The sequence below is a fragment of the Schistocerca piceifrons genome, chromosome 4 (assembly GCF_021461385.2).
Source record: "Schistocerca piceifrons isolate TAMUIC-IGC-003096 chromosome 4, iqSchPice1.1, whole genome shotgun sequence".
Lineage (NCBI taxonomy): Eukaryota > Metazoa > Arthropoda > Insecta > Orthoptera > Acrididae > Schistocerca > Schistocerca piceifrons.
Window position 1 is genome coordinate 79,113,119 of NC_060141.1, and position 16,863 is coordinate 79,129,981.

The 16,863-nt window shown below is 37.7% G+C and overlaps 1 protein-coding gene across 3 annotated transcripts in view; it reads left to right on the forward strand.

The window, feature by feature from the left end:
• Positions 1-16,863, forward strand: part of LOC124796417 — a 523,416-nt gene that overhangs the window by 473,134 nt on the left and 33,419 nt on the right. For all 3 annotated transcript variants that reach the window (XM_047260593.1, XM_047260592.1, XM_047260594.1), the window contains exon 12: positions 7,001-7,283. In XM_047260593.1, the coding sequence (XP_047116549.1) occupies positions 7,001-7,283 (283 nt within the window). The remainder of the gene's footprint in view (positions 1-7,000; positions 7,284-16,863) is intronic.

A 16,863-nucleotide genomic window follows, 5' to 3' on the forward strand; every position in this document is an offset into this window, starting at 1 on the left:
TATATATATATATATATATATATAAAAAAGGTATAAGTCAGCATACTAAGCACTTAATAATTCTTCTCAATTTTTTAACTGATATATTAAAACTAGTTACTGTAAGTAAATTTTGGTTTACAGATAGGAACTGCATGCTGTTGAGTTTCTTTTTTATTTCTGCCATTAGAGCAACTGAGCTGCAGTGACTGGGTGCAGTACTCCATATCCAGCAGCAAGCCACTTGGCCATGTGAACTAACAGTACCAATCATTTGTCTCAAGGACTATAACTGAATTCATGATGACATTCTTAGAGTTGACCTATTAATTTTAAGTGATTGTCTTCATATCTCTGTGCATAACAAAGCCATTAGCAAAGAACAAAACTTCTTAATCCAAATGTCACCTGTTAGTCTTGAATGTAATATAGGCCATTGTTCCAGATAAGCCAGTTATGTCATAGCAGACACACAACTGAATTCACTAAGGCTTTCACTTGCATGGATTATTTAACAGTCTGTACAATGTTAAAGTGGCACCACATCAGTAATGTGCTCATTTAGACATATAAACATGTAATTTTGTGTAAACTTGGAAAATACTCTTCAAAGTCACAACATTTAAAAAATTACAACTTATGTGAAAAGAGCTCATGCAGCACCTGTATGCAGTTTTGTGCTCTTGAAATCACATTGAAGCTCATTTTATGCAGAACTGTAATAATGATTGTTGCAATACTTCGGTGTACATTTTCATACAGTTGGTCTACAATTTTACGGTTATTTTCATACACTTTTACATTTAAATATCTCTATAGATGAAAATAACAAGCAGACATGTCCTGCAAATGAGGTGGTCACAAAGCTTTTGTTTACTGTGGATTCTTTTGTGAAGATGTCATAAATACAAGCCAACATTCAATGAGACGTGGCATCCCACTGAAAGAAGGAGAAAAAGAAAATGGCATTGATATCTTGCTGGGAGGTGAGTGAGAGTAGAAGCTCTCAAAAATATGAAGATAATAAACATCTATATTGACAGTGGTTTCAAAGACCACTGGACTGATAATGGGACTACCAGACTTTTGCACCAAACTTGCTTACTGAATTTTTTTAAGAGGAATTTTATGCACTGTGCGTGGTTTCCATCGGACCAGTAGCAGTTAGTATAGCTATTCACAGGATGGAAAAATGGGACCAAACTACGGCACCCATAAAATACGATCTTGGTTCAAGTTTGCCTTCCACTTTTTAAACGACCACTCGCAATAATTAATAAGGTTTCAGATGTAAGAAGCGAAGTACAGCTAGAAAAGATGTTCGTTTCACACTGCCTGTTGCAGAAGCTATCTGACAAAATTATTCAGAGTTTGAACAGAACATTTATTGTTCCACTTAAACTCAGAAACATTGCCACTCAACTCCAATTTTGCTTATCAACTTTTTGCAGAAATACTAGAGCTCAGAAATTGTTCATGAAAAATTTCATGAGTTTTCTTATAGGAACCTGTACAGATGTAAGTTTCAACTATACACACACTTTCATTTGTAGAGTACAGCATACTTTTCTTCCTTAACTCAGAGAGTGACGAAAATACACTAACATCACATTCAAACAACGAGCAACAACTGAGACAGTGACTATTAACCACCCACTTCACATGAATGGGAGGTTTGGGAAGTGGGAAACAGTGAAATTAAGCACATTCCTTACAGAGCAGAGCCACTTCTATTTTGGCCGAGCTTTCCATTTTTGTCTCTAAAACAAAGACAAGGGCTTGGTATCCTTTCAAATTCGACTTGAACACCTGATAGAAGCCTCCTGAATGATCTGTTCTAACTGCTGTTTCTCATACAATCGATTAGCCCTTCGTAAAGTTCTGGCTACATGTTTTTGAACTTCACGGAATACATCAAAATCTTCAGGTCTCCTAGTTGAGTTCCACTTTTTCCAGGCATTTGTTCTTTGGGCCACCACTCATCACAAATCTCTTCCACCATCTATGCTTTCTCTTTTTAGTTCTAGGATTGCAGTATTAGCTGCTTGTTGGATTTTGGTGGCGATGTCTGTCCATTTATGAGATTCAAATGTCAGTCGCTGGTGGTATTGTTCCAATACGTTTTGATTGATTTTGAGCTTTACAACATCATATTTATGAATTTTATTTCCGGTTTTCATGGCCTTATTAAGAGGGATGAAATTCATTGTGATCTTGGAGAGGTAATGATTTGAGTCAAAATGAGCACCTCTCTGTACTGTAACATTCATTATTGCCTTAATTGCTCTCCTAGAGATTGCTACATGATCAATCTGTTTCTTTCCACACACATTGCCTGGTGATTGCCAAGTCTTCTGTTTACTTGGCTTGTGTCTGTAAAATGTTGACATTATCTGAAGATTGAAGAATCGACACAAATTTACGAGTCTTATACCATTTCTGTTGTCTTGTGAGCAGGATGCTTTCCAATTGTTGATCTGAATTGCGGTTCTGTTTCCAGGTGAGTGTTAAAGTCACCTAGTAAGATCTTTATGTTCTTAGATGGTATTTTCTCTAACTGTTCTTCAAGAAGATCCTAGAACTGTTCAACTTTCTCGGGAGTACGTCTGTTGTCCTCATTGATTGGTGCATGCGTATTGAGCAGTGTGTATCCTTTGTTACTGCAGCTGAGAGTTAGGATAGAAAGCCTCTCAGAAGGGTTGAAGAACTCCACGATTGAACTGACAACCTTCTTACAAACAACAAAAGCTGTGCCAAGTACAGGCATGTTCTTACCTATTTTGACTACCTTTTTGCCTTTATAAATGTTATGATGACGACGAATGAATTATTGCCAATGTGAATGACTGGTGGCCAGTGCTAAATAGAAACATACAAATCTCTTCTTTGCATATACAGCAGGTTTGTCAGTGAAGTCAATAAGGAGCTGGCTGCATGGTTTGGGTCTACAACAACTAAAATAATTAGAAGTCATTGGTAAAAAATAATATTTTGTACTTAACTGGTGGTACAGGAGTCTTCATAGTCAGGAGGAATATAATTACAAACAGAGAGCTATAGAGGCATCATATAGGCCATACTTCAACTGAGTGCCTTGTTAGAGGTTACTTCCTATCAGCTGAAGGCTATACTACTTTCCTACTTGACGTGCTGAGCAAGAGTGGACGAGCTCTCGCTAGAGACTTGTTACAAGCTGCAGAGCGGCGCTAGTGGCAACTTGTGGGTCCAGCGATACTAATACGGACCACGGTCGATAACTGCAATCCCTAACAAGTGTGGTATCAAATGTTGGTACCACAATAAATCCTGTAACCTTCAATTTCCATTGTGTCTTCATCTAGGTATCTGGTCTCTTGAATGGCCAAGATAGTTATGTCATGTTTGTCCATCATCATTCTCAACTCTTTGTGTTGCCCAACTTTAATAGAGAATTGATGTTCAAAGTCCCAAAATAGTAATTCTGTTTTGTCTTGAATTTTGCATGTTAGTCGTGTTTTCAAAGCATCTACGTGCAGGCTCCCCAGAATCCACAGGCTTGATTGCACTCCTAAGAGTGGTAGATTCCCTCAAAGAGGTACTACCTGGGGTAGTGTCCATTTTGTGACGACATTCCGTGATGCTTGGTTGTTCAAACTAGTGTGGGTCGAACAAATCCTTTCCGGTAATAGAATAGTGGTTGTAAGCCTACCTTTGGAGTCAGATGCCCTTCACAGCTACTTCTCTGGAGAACAGATGCTGCTAAATGAAGATAGTTCATCTGCTTTATCCATCATTGGGATACGATTATTGTCTTCCGCCTTCGAAACCATTGACCAACTTCACCGTCACCCTGGCAAGGGCCCTCATGAGGTACTGTCAGCCAGACCAGCTGAACCAAGGCTTTTTAAAGAGGTGTTGCTCCTCTATTACTCCCCCTTTGTTCTGGCTTGTGACAGACAGACAGCCTAGCTTTGGTGGGGTTTATGATGTACTATATAATCCATAATCACAAAGAAATATGTTTTGTGATCTGATTTGTATTTTCTGCACTTGAAATCCTTATGCATTGTGTTGTGTAAGACTTCGTTTGTTTCCAAAATGGCTTAAGACAGACAGTTCCACTGCTGCCACATGGGGCATGCTCAATCCTGAGCACCTGTCAGCTGACCCGCAGGCAGGCAGGCAGGCAGCCTCAGGTAGTATAGGCTGCTTGCCACGTAGTCTTGTTGCACTGTGTTCGCATCTCGTTTTGTCGTGTATGTAAGCCACTTGACCACCCTTTCCTGTGGGTGCTTGACTGAAGCAGTATGGTCACATTGGCAATGGCTTTGCTCCCTGAATGCGTATTTGTGAGCTGTTTTCTCACCCATGGCTACCTCTGGCCAGGGAGAGGGGCACCCAGCTATCCACAGGTGGACGTTGGAGAACATCTTTTAATGTATCAAAATGAGATGTTCAGCATATGATTGTATGTGTGGGAGCCCTGTGATTCTTTTGAATATGGTATTTGTATAAATACATTCAAAACCGTCTTGGAAAAAAGAGTACAATGGTATGTGCTTGTTAATGTTGACCTTGAAACATGTTGCTAAAGCATTTGAGTAATATACTAAAATTGAGGAGTAATACGCTGAAATTGAGAAGCAAATCAGCCAAAATTTGCTGTTACCCTTGCTTTATACAACAATAGAACTCGGCACGAGGTTTTCTCTTAGTGGTACTTACTTGGCAGTACAAGAATCTGGAAGCATTATCTTTCTATTGTAACAGGTTTCTCAGATGCTGTAGAAAAAAGCTTCATTGCCAAAATAACAATTTTATTTCACTATTCTTGTCTTTCTTTTCCAAGAGTTTTCAAATGCCATTAAAAAAGTATACTGTTCCATAAAAAAGAAAGTTCTTGCTTCAGTATTACAATTAATACAGCAATTAATAGTGATTGCAATTAACAAAATTTTGTGCTCCCATAGGTACTATCAGTTACTGAAAAATCTTCTGTTGATACCTTGAGTCTTTCATAAAATGAAGCGGTGTTACATCTTATGTGCCTCACCTTGCATAGTTGCGAAAAGAGTTCTCAGCTATTCCACATGTCACTGTCTTTGACTCAAATCCACAAATCACCTCAATTGTGTTGATGTTTTGTGTTTTGTTAAACCAATTCTCAAAATATGGCTTACCACTTCTGCATAGTATTCGTGCTTGGTTTGTGATGTTTGTGAGCTTCCTTGCTCCTACCTCTCTGTGCATAATTCAGTTTGATGTAGAAACTGATCTGCCTAGTACAGAATTCTGTTCAGAGTTGTTCCTTATTCACCGAGTCAAAGCATTTATTATCCAGCAGTCAAAATTGCTATATTGGTGCACACATAGATGTTCCCAGTTTTTCATAACAAGGGAACTATACTTGAAATAATTGTTCATAGTCGGTTGTGCAAGCAAGTAACTCAGTGCTCAGTGCGAGCCTGTGACATCATTCAATTGATTAATGATACTACAACCCAACATGACTGCTCAGAAACTGTGATGGAGGGAGATTATGTTAGGCATGGGCTTCACTCTTAGGGCTTCTTATTGTTCCATATATTTATTTCTACTTTTTTTGATCTGCTTCAGCAGTATTTCCTATGGCAATGTGAAGGATTCAATATGTTTCTGAATGTCATGAGACATTTTGTCTACGGAGCATATGATGTGTAACACTGTTTACGATGCAGGAGTGATGGCTGTATTGTGGTGTATCTGATCTGCCATTGTTGCTGTTAGTTGAATCCATAATTTGTATAAATAACTTCTACAAATAAATAAAATATGTGGCAGCTAGAGTGCTGAATTGCGTTAGTAGCCTAAAGCATACGTGATGGCGTGAATACTTTTATTTCTCTGATTTTGTTGAGGACCATGTACAGTAGATTTCCTTTATATTTTTTATTATCTTTCTGCCTATTCTTGACAGGAATAAATTCGATCAATACTTAGCTGATTATGAAAATGAATTAGATGGCATGTGGATCCAGTATTGGTTGTGAGGACCTGTGACATTTTCCGTTCTGTTTGACCGCAGAATGCTGAAATTGTAGGAGCTGTTGGTGAATTTGATTGTTTACATTACTCTTGTGTTACAAATTTTGTTTACTGAATGTAGGTGCTGTTCCTGTGTGTTCATACAGTAGTCACTACGAAGCATTATTGCAGTTTAGTGTTTACAGATACTTTGCCGCATGCATTAGGCTGTATTTAATCTGTTATTAGGTGTCCAATTTCCAGCCTCACCAAATTAGTCCAGTTGTGCATAAGATCACATGTTACTGCTATAAAATAATACTAATTAATTAGATCTTTACAACTACTTGAAAACTGTACATCACCTAGGTTGAAAATTCCACTCCGTATTCTCCACAGAATGTTATATGTTTTAAAGTAAGTCTGTTTTTGTTTAGCATACTTCCTGTTCCTTTTAGTATCATTCATGCAGGAACTGATTGTGAGATGTTCTACAAAAACTGTGGAACCTCTTAATTAAAGGCTTGTTGTTGCAACCAAAAATGTGTTATAATGTAGTATGTTGTCATTTACTGGCAGTGGCATCCGAGTATAAGACCTTACGTCATAGCTGTCAGTTCTTCAGACAAGGACAAAGTTTGAGTAGGAACATTGTGTTGCTGTTATTCTTTTGTAAAGTTTCTTGTTTGTTCTCATTTCATAGCCCACAAGTTTTCCTGAAATTAGTGTTTCAGTTTTAATTGTAGACGTATGTTCACACTTAATTATGTATTAATTTTCACTGTAGGTGTGTTTTCATGTGTCAAGTGATAATCTTTCCTTACACCTTTCATCCTGTAGCGTAAAAATAAAAATGTACTGAATGTAGAATCCTTAGTTTAATCACGGTAGTGCAGTTGTAATGCACTGGTGGTTCAATATTATTTTATGAGTGTAGAAAACTCTTAAAAGTGAGAGTATCCCAGTTCAATCCTCTGTGACATCCCTTTCTCATAATACCAGTGACCCCCTCATGGTACTGATGTTGTACGTGGTACAGAGGTGCGCAGTAGCAACGAACCAGAAGCACCTTCCGGACCGGAGACTGCAGTCACTCTGGAGCGCTTTCTGGCACGCAAACACCTACAACTCGAGTCGTGCATGCAGCGACAGGAAACACAGATGCACTGCATCGAGCACGACCTGACTCAGCTCCCATTGGCAGACCATGTGTTCCGCTCAAACCTCACACAACTGCAGGCAAGTGGCCCGATACATGCCAGGAAGGAAGAGAGACAAGCTTCAAAATTACACATTCCTGTCCTCACACCTATATTTATGAGGTATGTCCCAAAAATATCAAATTTCCTAATTTAAGTCAGAATTTCATTCAGGTTATTCAAATGTTTACAGGTAAGAGACCTCACCGAGGCTTAAGCATTAGAGTACATTAGGTGCAGGAGTTGTTTAAAGTATAATTACTACATAATGAGAAATTGTGTGTGTGTGTGTGTGTGTGTGTGTGTGTGAGAGAGAGAGAGAGAGAGAGAGAGAGAGAGAGAGAGAGAGAGTGCAAGTTTGTAGTAGGCATGTAATTCACAGTCACACTTCTCTTTTTTGCCCAGTATACACCAGTCTGGTCAGCATTTGAAGTATCACTTTATTTCAGTTGTTGGGAACTCTCATTTCCAAACTTGTATTCATTTTACCACGTTTACATTGTGTTATGTTGCAGATTTGTATTTGGGATGTCCTCTGTAAAATATTACTATGGATCTTTTGAAATAGGAAAATTTTGTGTTCAGTTTCTAATTCATAACTGTTACTTCATCCACATAATGCTATATTTATTCGCATTACTAGTTCGTGATTGAAATAGACAATACCAGACTCATTTTTTTTACAACCAGGATAAATCTTTCACTCTACAACACAATGTTCACAGATTTGGACTTTCCAACGTGATTAAAACTGAGCTCTAGGTATTTGCCTCTTAAGGTAATATGAAGCTTTAATCCAACTCTGAATTTCGATAAAGAACAATTTGGACAATGTAAGAATTCTGTATTGCTGTCGTAGGCAAGGTCCTTGTGCAAATATTGTGCCATTGCTTTTCTCCAACCTATTGATGAAGTTTTAAATGTGTACTAATATTATGTGAATCACTTTGTCAAGAGCCAGTGCAAGGTAATGTTATGTTTCTGGCATATGGATGAATATGGGATGGAACAAAAACCAGATGATGATGAGCGCTCTTGGCTCTTGAATGATACTAAGGAGGGCAATGAGCATAAATCTTTCCAACAAATAACAATAATGGAAATTCCTGGATGGAGCAATACATAAAATAAGGGAAAGGCAGCCACCAACCTACAGTGGATCAAAGCATGGAGCACAGATACACTTCACAGAAAACGGCATTCCCTCTAGCTTCCTAATTGTAGCACTTGTTCTAGCAACAAATGGAAGGCTATTAATAATGTTATGTCACTCATACCACTACATGCTTAACATATGTTGTAATTTAACCCTGCATACTGCTAGGCACTGAGGAATTGCATGCTTCCACATTGTTTGCACAATTCTAGTAACAAAAATTTCTTCTACTGCAAGGATTTTAACCAGTTTCCTTTGTGAAGAATGCCACAGCATTTTAATGAATTGCCCATGGGGACAAGTTTCATACCCCCCCCCCCCCCCCCCCCCCCCCCAAATCTCTCTCTCTCTCTCTGTGCAGTACTCAATACAGTTTGTAGAAAGGATATAATAGGGTTGCAATGATGGCAATGTGTGGATATCAAAACATACAGGATGGTGCTGGAAAAGGGTACACAGATGATGGGAGGAATGGCAGAGTGTGCAGCTTGAAAGCAAAAAAGTACTTTGAGGAATGAGAGTGACTGGAAACAGCAAGAGATAAGTAGAAGAAGGAAAATCTTTAAAAATAAATGAACTAATATAGAGTGGCAAAAATAATTACTGTAACTGTATATCATGATGCCTAAAAATTAATCACCATAAGAATACACCACGAGGCATATGATATAGCTGTTAACTACTGAGGAGTAATTCTTTAAATCATGAGGATGCAGATGTCTGTGCTGGTTGTGCCACATGAATTTGGGGCTGAGCTATTCAAAGAAGAAAATTATTGCAGTGAGACTTTTATAGCAAGAAGGGGTTCCTGTTTATGGAAAGTTGACATTGCTAGTGATGTTGAGGGGGTCCAGTAACAAGCAGTGCTACAAAAGAAAGATGAAGAAAGAACTATTCACAAGTTCCCCTGAAGGGATGTAATTGTTTGTTATATAAAGATAGAAAATGCATTTATATTAACACAACTGAAAACTGCAAGACCTGCTAACTTGTAGAATATAGTTCCCTTCACTTTGAATAAAGGACAGGTTTCCCTGCAGACTTGTAGGACGTAGTTCCCTTCGCATGGAAAAAAAGGACAGGGTTGGAAAATATGGTCTGGTGAAGATTTTCATAGAGAGGTCTTCCAATACCATGTACCAAAGAAGCAACACCAGAGTAAGATTAGGTGAAAATTAATCAGCTTACTTATTTATGAGCTTTTCATTTGTGATGTATGGATGGTAGGTTTTTATGTGCTTAGCTGAGTTGATAATTTCATTTTAAGTGCAGTATTCACACAGCTGGCCTAATCACCATCATTGGTGATATAGATAATGGTATTGTGTGTGCCCAGTACTTAAGCTCCAGATTAATTGAAGGCCAGGCAATGAGCATAACTAAACCCATCACTTCATCAGCTGACAAAGATGACTAGGTTCAGATGTCAAAATATTGTGCTTAAAATTGTGCTGTGAACCCACAAAGACACCCAAAAGTGTGCTATGAAGCAAGTCACATTCTTTGTAATATCAAACATCTTTGAAAATAGGCACTGTGTAGAAATGGTTGCCCTTCTATAGTTGTGAATGTTTCACAAACCACAATACCTGTGTGTACTGACATCACTACTACTGGTGAATTTATGTTGTTGTTGTTGTGGTCTTCAGTCCTGAGACTGGTTTGATGCAGCTCTCAATGCTACTCTATCCTGTGCAAGCTTCTTCATCTCCCAGTACCAACTGCAACCTACATCCTTCTGAATCTGCTTGGTGTATTCATTTCTTGGTCTCCCTCTACGATTTTTACCCCCCACTCTGCTCTCCAATGCTAAATTGGTGATCCTTTGATGCCTCAGAACATGTCCTACCAACCGATCCCTTCTTTTAGTGAAGCTGTGCCACAAATTTCTCTTCTCTCCAATTCTATTCAATACCTCCTCATTAGTTATGTGATCTACCCATCTAATCTTCAGCATTCTTTTGTAGCACCATATTTCGAAAACTTCTATTCTCTTCTCGTCCAAACTATTTACCGTCCATGTTTCACTTCCATACATGGCTACACTCCATACAAATACTTTCAGAAATGACTTCCTGACACTTAAATCTATACTCGATGTTCACAAATTTCTCTTCTTCAGAAACGCTTTCCTTGCTATTGCCAGTCTACATTTTATATCCTCTCTACTTCGACCATCATCAGTTATTTATCTGTAGGAATTTGGATGTAAAAACAAATTGCTATAAGAAGTTACACTTAATGAAATGGAACTCGTGGCTGTAGTTTTCAGAAGGCTGACATTGTTTCTTTTGGGGCATTATTGGTGCTTATGTAGTGAATTTGAGGTTCTTTGTGTCTAAAATTTGAATTGCTGTTTTTATTGGGAAATGGACCATGAGCTGCAATTGGTGAACTATAATGGATATTATGCTTCATAATTTGAAAGTAAGCCAGTCCAGCATACTGACGGCATATCAACAATATCAACAGATATAAATGCTGTGCAGAATTATCGATTAGTGAATTTTTTTCTGCATTGAGGTTCCAGTTAGACAACTTTTACATTTTTCCTTTAATTTTCGTTATGACTTCCTTTTCATCTTTATTACTTATTTCTGTTGTAATTTTCTCTTCCTTTCTGTTACTTAATGTAATGTAAATTTGCCATCACTTTACTTAACCAGAATCTATTACATTTTTCTCTTTAAATTCAATGTTGACAGCCTTCGTACAGTAAATGCTTAAAGAGATTTTTTATTTGATACCGTCTCCTATTTCCCCAGACATTTCTCCATGTAATTTCTTGTAGCTCATTGACTGTGTTTATGTGGCTGGAACTTTTCCACTTTCACTACCAGTGATATTTTTGAAAGTTATCTCAGGGTCATTTTAATTGAATCAACTGTGGGCTCTTGGTGAAACATTGTAACTAAACAAACACTTTTTTGCCTGTTTCACAAAGTTTATTATTTATGTTACTGCACAACCTAGGTTTTGGGTTATAAGCCCATTTTCAGGTACAGTAAACAGTGTTTGTTTAGTTTTCTCTGGGTGGTTACAATTACTGACGCAGAAACAACAACATATAAGGTCAGATTTAATTCATGCTGTTTAAAGGTAGCATTGAATTGAATTGAATTGATCCTGTAGGATTGTTTGGTGCACAGTAGATGTACATGCAATATGGGGCACATCAAAAATGGAAAACATTCGTTATCAGGTACTTCCTAAGCATTTTTCTTACAGTCTAACATCATTGATTATAGAGGATGATATGTACAAATTTAATGTGATAAGTACTATTCAACACTGTAAAATTCCTTTCCCAACAGAGAGTCTTTGAGAATCTTTGGAAAGTTAGTGTCATGTACACTGTCATGTAGACTTCTTAGTAATTTGATACCTGAGCACTGAGATCCTTTTTCAAGCATTGTCAGTTGATGGGGTATGCTTCATGTGTCATTCTGTCTCTGTTTGTTGTGGATGTGTAACTGTAATGTGTAATCCAGTCTGTGCTATCTTTTGTGATATATATTATTGTTTTATGCATCTACAACTATCTAAAACTTACAGATACCTAGATATTTGTAGAAGCTTCTGTGTGTTTCAGAAGTCGTCGTTCTTAATAGATTCTGTACTTTTATTTTTATTTTATTTTGTACACACTCTTTTTTTGTTTCTCAAATGTTTTAGTTTCCCCACACTTATACTTCATACTGCTGGTATGGTTCTAAGGGTCTATGATATACTGTGCCACTGTGCACACTGTGATAGCTGCTTCATTATGAATATGATGCAGCAGAGTTTCTTACAGGCAGAATTAATATGTTGTTTCCAATTGAGCTCATTATCCACAGTAATACCTAAGAATCACGTGGTTTCTACTTCTTTCAGCCTTTATTCATTCTCCTCTAAACTCAAGTCGGAAGAGTTCTCTTTGTTTGTGACTACTGTACATGTAATCTATTTTTATCTTTGTAACCAGTCCATTTTCCAAGAGGCATTGAGCCGTAATGTACAGAAATGTATGTTCTGCTGTCAAGTTATTCCACATTTTGGTCACTATTCAGTATTATCAGTCACCTGCATACAATATTTTATTCTGTTACTTTTCAACACCTATAATCATTAATGAATAGATCAAATAGCAATGCCTCCATTACCAATCCATGTGGTACTCTATATTTGATAACTTTGGTTTCTGACTGGTATGTTTTTCCTATTGATATGAACTGATAAGCGAAAACAGTATGACCACTGCCCACCGTGACATTCGATACTGCCTGGTAATGTTGTGGGCACGTGATGCAATAACAGAAATATGTAAGTGGAGCAGACATGGATGGGGGGATCAGCCTAGTGAAGATGTGTGCTGCATATGGATAAATTCATTGAGATAAGTGTTTTTGACAAAGGGCAGATTATTGTTATGCAGGGCCTGTGAACGAGTGTCTTGAAAATGGCGAAACTGGTTGAATGATCAATTGCTACTGTCATGAGCATCTACGGAAAGAGGTAGGAGGACAGTGAAAGTACCACTAGGAGCTAAATGGTTGGACGTCCACGTCCACGACTCTTCACGGAACGTGGGGTTTGGAGGCTTGTTTGCACTGTAAAGCAGGATGGACGGCGACCCGTGGCATCTCTGCTGAAAGAGCACAAAGCTGGTCCACATACGAGTGTTTTGGAGCACACCATCATCATACAGTATTGAACATTGAGCTCTGCAATAGAACATCCCCACATGTTCACATGTTGACCCAATGACCTTGACAGTTGCAATTGCAGTGGGCATGGGACCATCTGGATTTGACTGTTGATCAATGGAAATGTGTCGACTTTTTGGGTGAATCACTAGCTCAATGGTTGTCTCCACAAATGCCATCATTCAGGTGAACAGCACAATGCAGGCTGTTGGAATCAGAATTATATGATGGGTGACGTTCTCTTGAGCTTGTATGGGATCTGTGGTAGTAATTGAAAATGTGCTAATAGCCGTGGTCCACCTGCATCCTTTCATGCTTGATGTCTTCCCCAACGTCGATGTCATCTTTCAGCAGTATAATTGTCCATGTCTCGGAGTGAGAACCATGCTACAGTAGTTTGAGGAGCATTATAGTGAACTCACATTGACATTTCAGTGACTCACTTCGCCTAATGTAAATTCTGTGGAACCCAACAGGGTCATTGTTGGATACCATCACTGCATACGCAAACCAGTACCCCATTATTTATGCAAATTACGTGATCTGTGTATAGTCATCTAATACCAAACACCTCCACAAACCTACCAACAAACTATCAGATCCCTGATGTGCAGAATCAGTGATGTATTTTGTTCCAAAGACAGATGTAAGTATGATTCTGTCCACTCCCCTAGCCTGCCCTCAAATAATAGAATTTTCCAATTTTCATTTCAGGGTCGCTGGTGTCAAATGCTTTGGAGAGACCAAGAAACATTGCAGATATAACTTTTTTTCATCTAATAAGAACTGTATAGTGTATTCTGTCAGACAGGCAACTGCTGTTTCTGTAGATTTGCCAAAACCATGCTGTGATGGTACAGGAATGTTATATTTGTCTATTTAATCAATTAATCTAGGATACATAAGCATTTGCAGGAGTTTTGAGGAACTTGAGACCAGTGAAACTAGGCTGTAGTTGTTGGGATCATTGTTATCCCTTTTATTGTACACAGTCAACACCCTGCTTATCCTCAGTTTTTCGGGAAAAATTTCACCTCTGAAATAGCTGCTCACTGTGCAGTGTTGATGTGATTATGTGCTCACTTACTAGCTTTAATATGTGAATTGATATGTCATCACCAGTTGACTTCTTGGACTTCAGTCTCTGTACAGTTTTTCTCATTCCATCTTCTGTGACTGGTTTCAAGAACACAGGTCTGCTTGTTTTTTTTTTTTTTTTTTTTTTTTTAAAAAAAAAAAAACCTCAGTAACCTTTCTAGTATTAAAGAATGGAAAGTCCAGCTTGGAATATCAACAGTTATGGAAAGGATGGATTGCTACCCAGTGTAAGGATGAAACACGTGAGTTGCAGGCACAATGGAAAGACAGTTACATGCTAAGCATTTGGCCAGGCTTTCATCAGAAAAGGAAAACATGCACGAATTCATACAAGCAAGTGCGCGTGCATGCTCACACACACACCGCACACACACACACGACAACTATCTCTGGCTGCTGCCCAGGCAGGCCCAGTTTTAAGTTCTCTATCACATTTATATTGTTATCAGTGAGTATGTTGGCTATTTCTCAGCCATCTTTAAACACTGTGTTCTTTACTTCTATTGAACTGCTCTTTGTTTCTTTGTTTGCTCCATCTTTTTCCTTTCTTTCACTGTTAGTTACATTCCAAGCTGTTGTTATCATGTTTTTGAGTTAACTATGGTGGTATTAATTTCTCTTGTTGTCTTATTATTTTTCAGTACTTATTTTTCAGTGTTTTATAGTTTCCAGATAATCCATTACGTTTGACCTTGCAGCTTTTCTTGTCTTTCTCTACTTTGGGGAATGCTACTTTAAAATTGTGTTTAATTGTTGTAATAAATGAATCATACTTTCCATTTACATTCTGCACTTATGGAGTTTTATTCCATGTTTCCCTTCTTAATATTGTTCTAAAGATTTTGCTCACTGATGATATTGATCTCTTTTCGGGTTCATTTTCATTCTGATACTATGTTATGAAGCAAATCATCTGCCCCATACTAATAATAGTAATGCTGTTGTCGATAACTGTCTGACTTTGGAAAGTCGCTCTAGTTGGTGCAGATATTGTTGGCACGATATTATACTGTATTAACGATTCTTCAAAATCTTTTCTTGTTTTTGATCATTTTGCCATGTCAGTATTTAAGTTTCCATGTGTACTAATGTTATATTCTTAGTAAGCTAGCAACTTTTTTCAGAAAGATGCTAATCTCACCACCTGATTATCAGTGCTTAGTCTATGTAAATGCTTGGCATCCTTCCCTAGGCAGTTTTCATATAGAAATTTGTTTGGATGTATGAAAACTGTACGGAGATGATCACATTGTTCTTTATGGCTCAGTTTATTTTGGAGATATATTTGTTACTCACTGACCTTTATTTTATGATACTACTAAGTATCACTCCGGATCCGACATAGACACTTGTTGCTGAGTGAATCGTGTTTGTTCTTTTGTTAGTAATTTCTTCTTCACTGCTGCTTCTTAGTGAATTTTTTCCAAAGTGTTTAAAGACATCGTGTAATTATACTTGGTTTCAGAATCTAGTTTTAAAGTCACTTGTCTTACATTTACCTTATTTTTAAAAATTTTCCTTGAGTTTTTGATTCTAATGCCTCTACCTGCACATTGATTTCACAGTTCGGGAGAGGGATATTTTTCAGCAGTGAGCCTCAATTATTAGAAACTCATTTTTGTTCCCTTGCATAGCTGTGGTCTTGTCTTCTATTTCAGTTCTTTTTTTTTTTTTAGTCGATATTTTTGTTTTTAATGACTCGGTGTCATTTTGTAGTAATTTTATAATTTCATTTTTTGAATCCCTACACTTAGTTGATCGGCTGATTAATCATGTAATAGTAGTTGCATTTGATACATAAAACACCATTCATCACTGGATTTTCACATTCTCTACAAGAAAAACTATTTATTTTTGCCCTGTTAATGAGAGTGAAGTGTCACTACAGTTTTCTGTCACTGCATCAGAGTGTCTAGAGGCAGCTAAAGTTTGTTTAGTAATTACTGACTGTCACATCAGATTGTTTAGATGCAGAAGCTTGTAGAAGAAAGGAGGTTTATGTGTGGCAACAAAAAGTTTAGAGTGGTTATCATGACACAGGGATTTTAGTGGGTCTTTCTGACCAGGTTACCTAACGATACCTCATACCCCAACACAGACCTAAACTCTGTCATATTCTCTCTAGAACATTACAAATGCCATAGAGCATCATTAGTTTTGTTTGCTGGATAAAAACATTTTGTGCGTTGTATCTTTGATCACAAGAAATTCTGAGTACATTTTGAGGAAAGGACTGTTAAGCTGTTTCACTTTGAGTGCAGTGTTTAATAATGGAGGTGCTTAAGAGTGTGAAGCCCTCTTGCAGATAGTAAACCCTATAGACTTTTGTTAGTGAATATTCAGGCGAAGGCTAAGTGCATGTAAAGTAGAGATGACCACATGCTAAGGTTTGCTTTCATTCTTCTTCATGGGAAGGAGTATTCTTCTTCATGGGAAGGGGTTTAAATGCACTGACTTATACACACACTATTTGAGCCTTTAGTCTGTAGGTGGGTATGGTGTAATTAAATTTCTTGCTGTGAAGAAAGTTTACAGTATGAATGTTAATATGCAAACTGTTCAGCAGTGTGGGGCAGGAATTTATCCTTCTGGAATATTACACATTTCAAGATAATATGAAAGAATGGTATCACCTCAGATTGTTTGCAATTTGTAGGGTGTCAGTTACCATCATACAAGTCAGTTCTCAACAAGTGTAATTGGGAATTAATTATGTTATCACAAATTCTATTAATGGATCCTGCTTAGTCTGCCAATAGAA